Genomic DNA, 1,200 nt, shown 5'->3' on the forward strand with positions numbered 1-1,200 from the left:
TACTACAACGTATAACTTTCCTAATTTCCTTGCCTAGGATTTTGAACGTTTCCTATGTTTCCTACGTCTGTCTGCTTTTGACCCTCCAAAATCCCATATCCCCTCCTCATATATATCACTGTTATCACATGAACAAACATTCTATATCCCAAAATCCCTTCAAGTTCTACACTTTTTGCAACTACATATCTATACAAATTACACAAGATTATTAGTTATTTGGTATCTTTCTCTTTGAATAGCGATTCGATTCGATTCAATTCGAAAAAGGTTTCATATTTAGAGATATTATGAGTATGATTTTCTCGTGGAGGAGGAGGAGAGCCGGCCGTGCCCGTGCCCGTGCCCGTGCCCGAAAGGATGAGTTTCCGGATATGGAACTCTCCATTCCGACTCATTTTCGCTGCCCAATTTCGCTCGATCTAATGAAAGATCCAGTTACATTGTCTACTGGGATAACGTATGATCGAGAAAGTATCGAGAAGTGGATTGATGCCGGGAACATAACGTGCCCGGTGACCAATCAAGTGCTAAGGAGCTTTGATCAAATCCCGAATCATGCCATAAGGAAGATGATTCAAGATTGGTGTGTGGAGAACAAATCTTATGGCATTGAAAGAATACCAACTCCTCGAATTCCGATTACCCCATACGATGTTTCAGAGATTTGCTCAACAATAGAGGCTGCAACGCAGCATCGAGATGCAAAAAAGTGCCTAGATTTGCTTAGAAAGATGAAGAATTTGGCCAAAGAAAGTGAACGTAACAAGCGTTGTATCGTGCAGAATGGAGCTGGTTGTTCATTAGCAGCTTGTTTCGAGCTTTTCGCGAGTTTTTCAACAGAAGAATTCACTGACTTATTGAAGGAAATTTTGTCTGCACTCACATGGACATTCCCACTAGGCGAAAAAGGCAAATCTAAGCTGGGATCAGCAATTTCTCTTCGCTGTATTTCATTGTTTTTGAAAGGGGATGACCTTTCTTCAAGAAAACATGCAGTTCTAGTCTTGAAAGAACTGATTTCAGAAGATCAAGATTTAGTTAACAGGCTAATGGAAATTGAAGGCATTGTGGAAGCATTGTTTCAGGTTGTGAAAGTACCAATTTGCCCTACAGTTACAAAGGCAAGTCTAGTGGTTATCTACCATATGACAATATCGGAAAACGGTGAAATTATCACATTAAAGTTTGTGGACATAG

At 40.1% G+C, this 1,200-nt stretch overlaps 1 protein-coding gene across 1 annotated transcript; it reads left to right on the forward strand.

Moving 5' to 3' along the window:
• Positions 1–58: 58 nt before the first annotated feature.
• LOC111386250 (U-box domain-containing protein 21-like) lies at positions 59–1,196 on the forward strand (the record flags this gene model as incomplete). The annotated part of the gene is made up of 1 exon (XM_023010706.1): positions 59–1,196. A coding segment is annotated over exon 1 (906 nt), but the record flags the coding sequence as incomplete, so codon positions are not given.
• Between the last annotated feature and the right edge of the window lie 4 nt (positions 1,197–1,200).

Source organism: Olea europaea, unplaced genomic scaffold (assembly GCF_002742605.1).
Source record: "Olea europaea var. sylvestris unplaced genomic scaffold, O_europaea_v1 scaffold34857, whole genome shotgun sequence".
Classification (NCBI taxonomy): Eukaryota; Viridiplantae; Streptophyta; class Magnoliopsida; order Lamiales; family Oleaceae; genus Olea; species Olea europaea.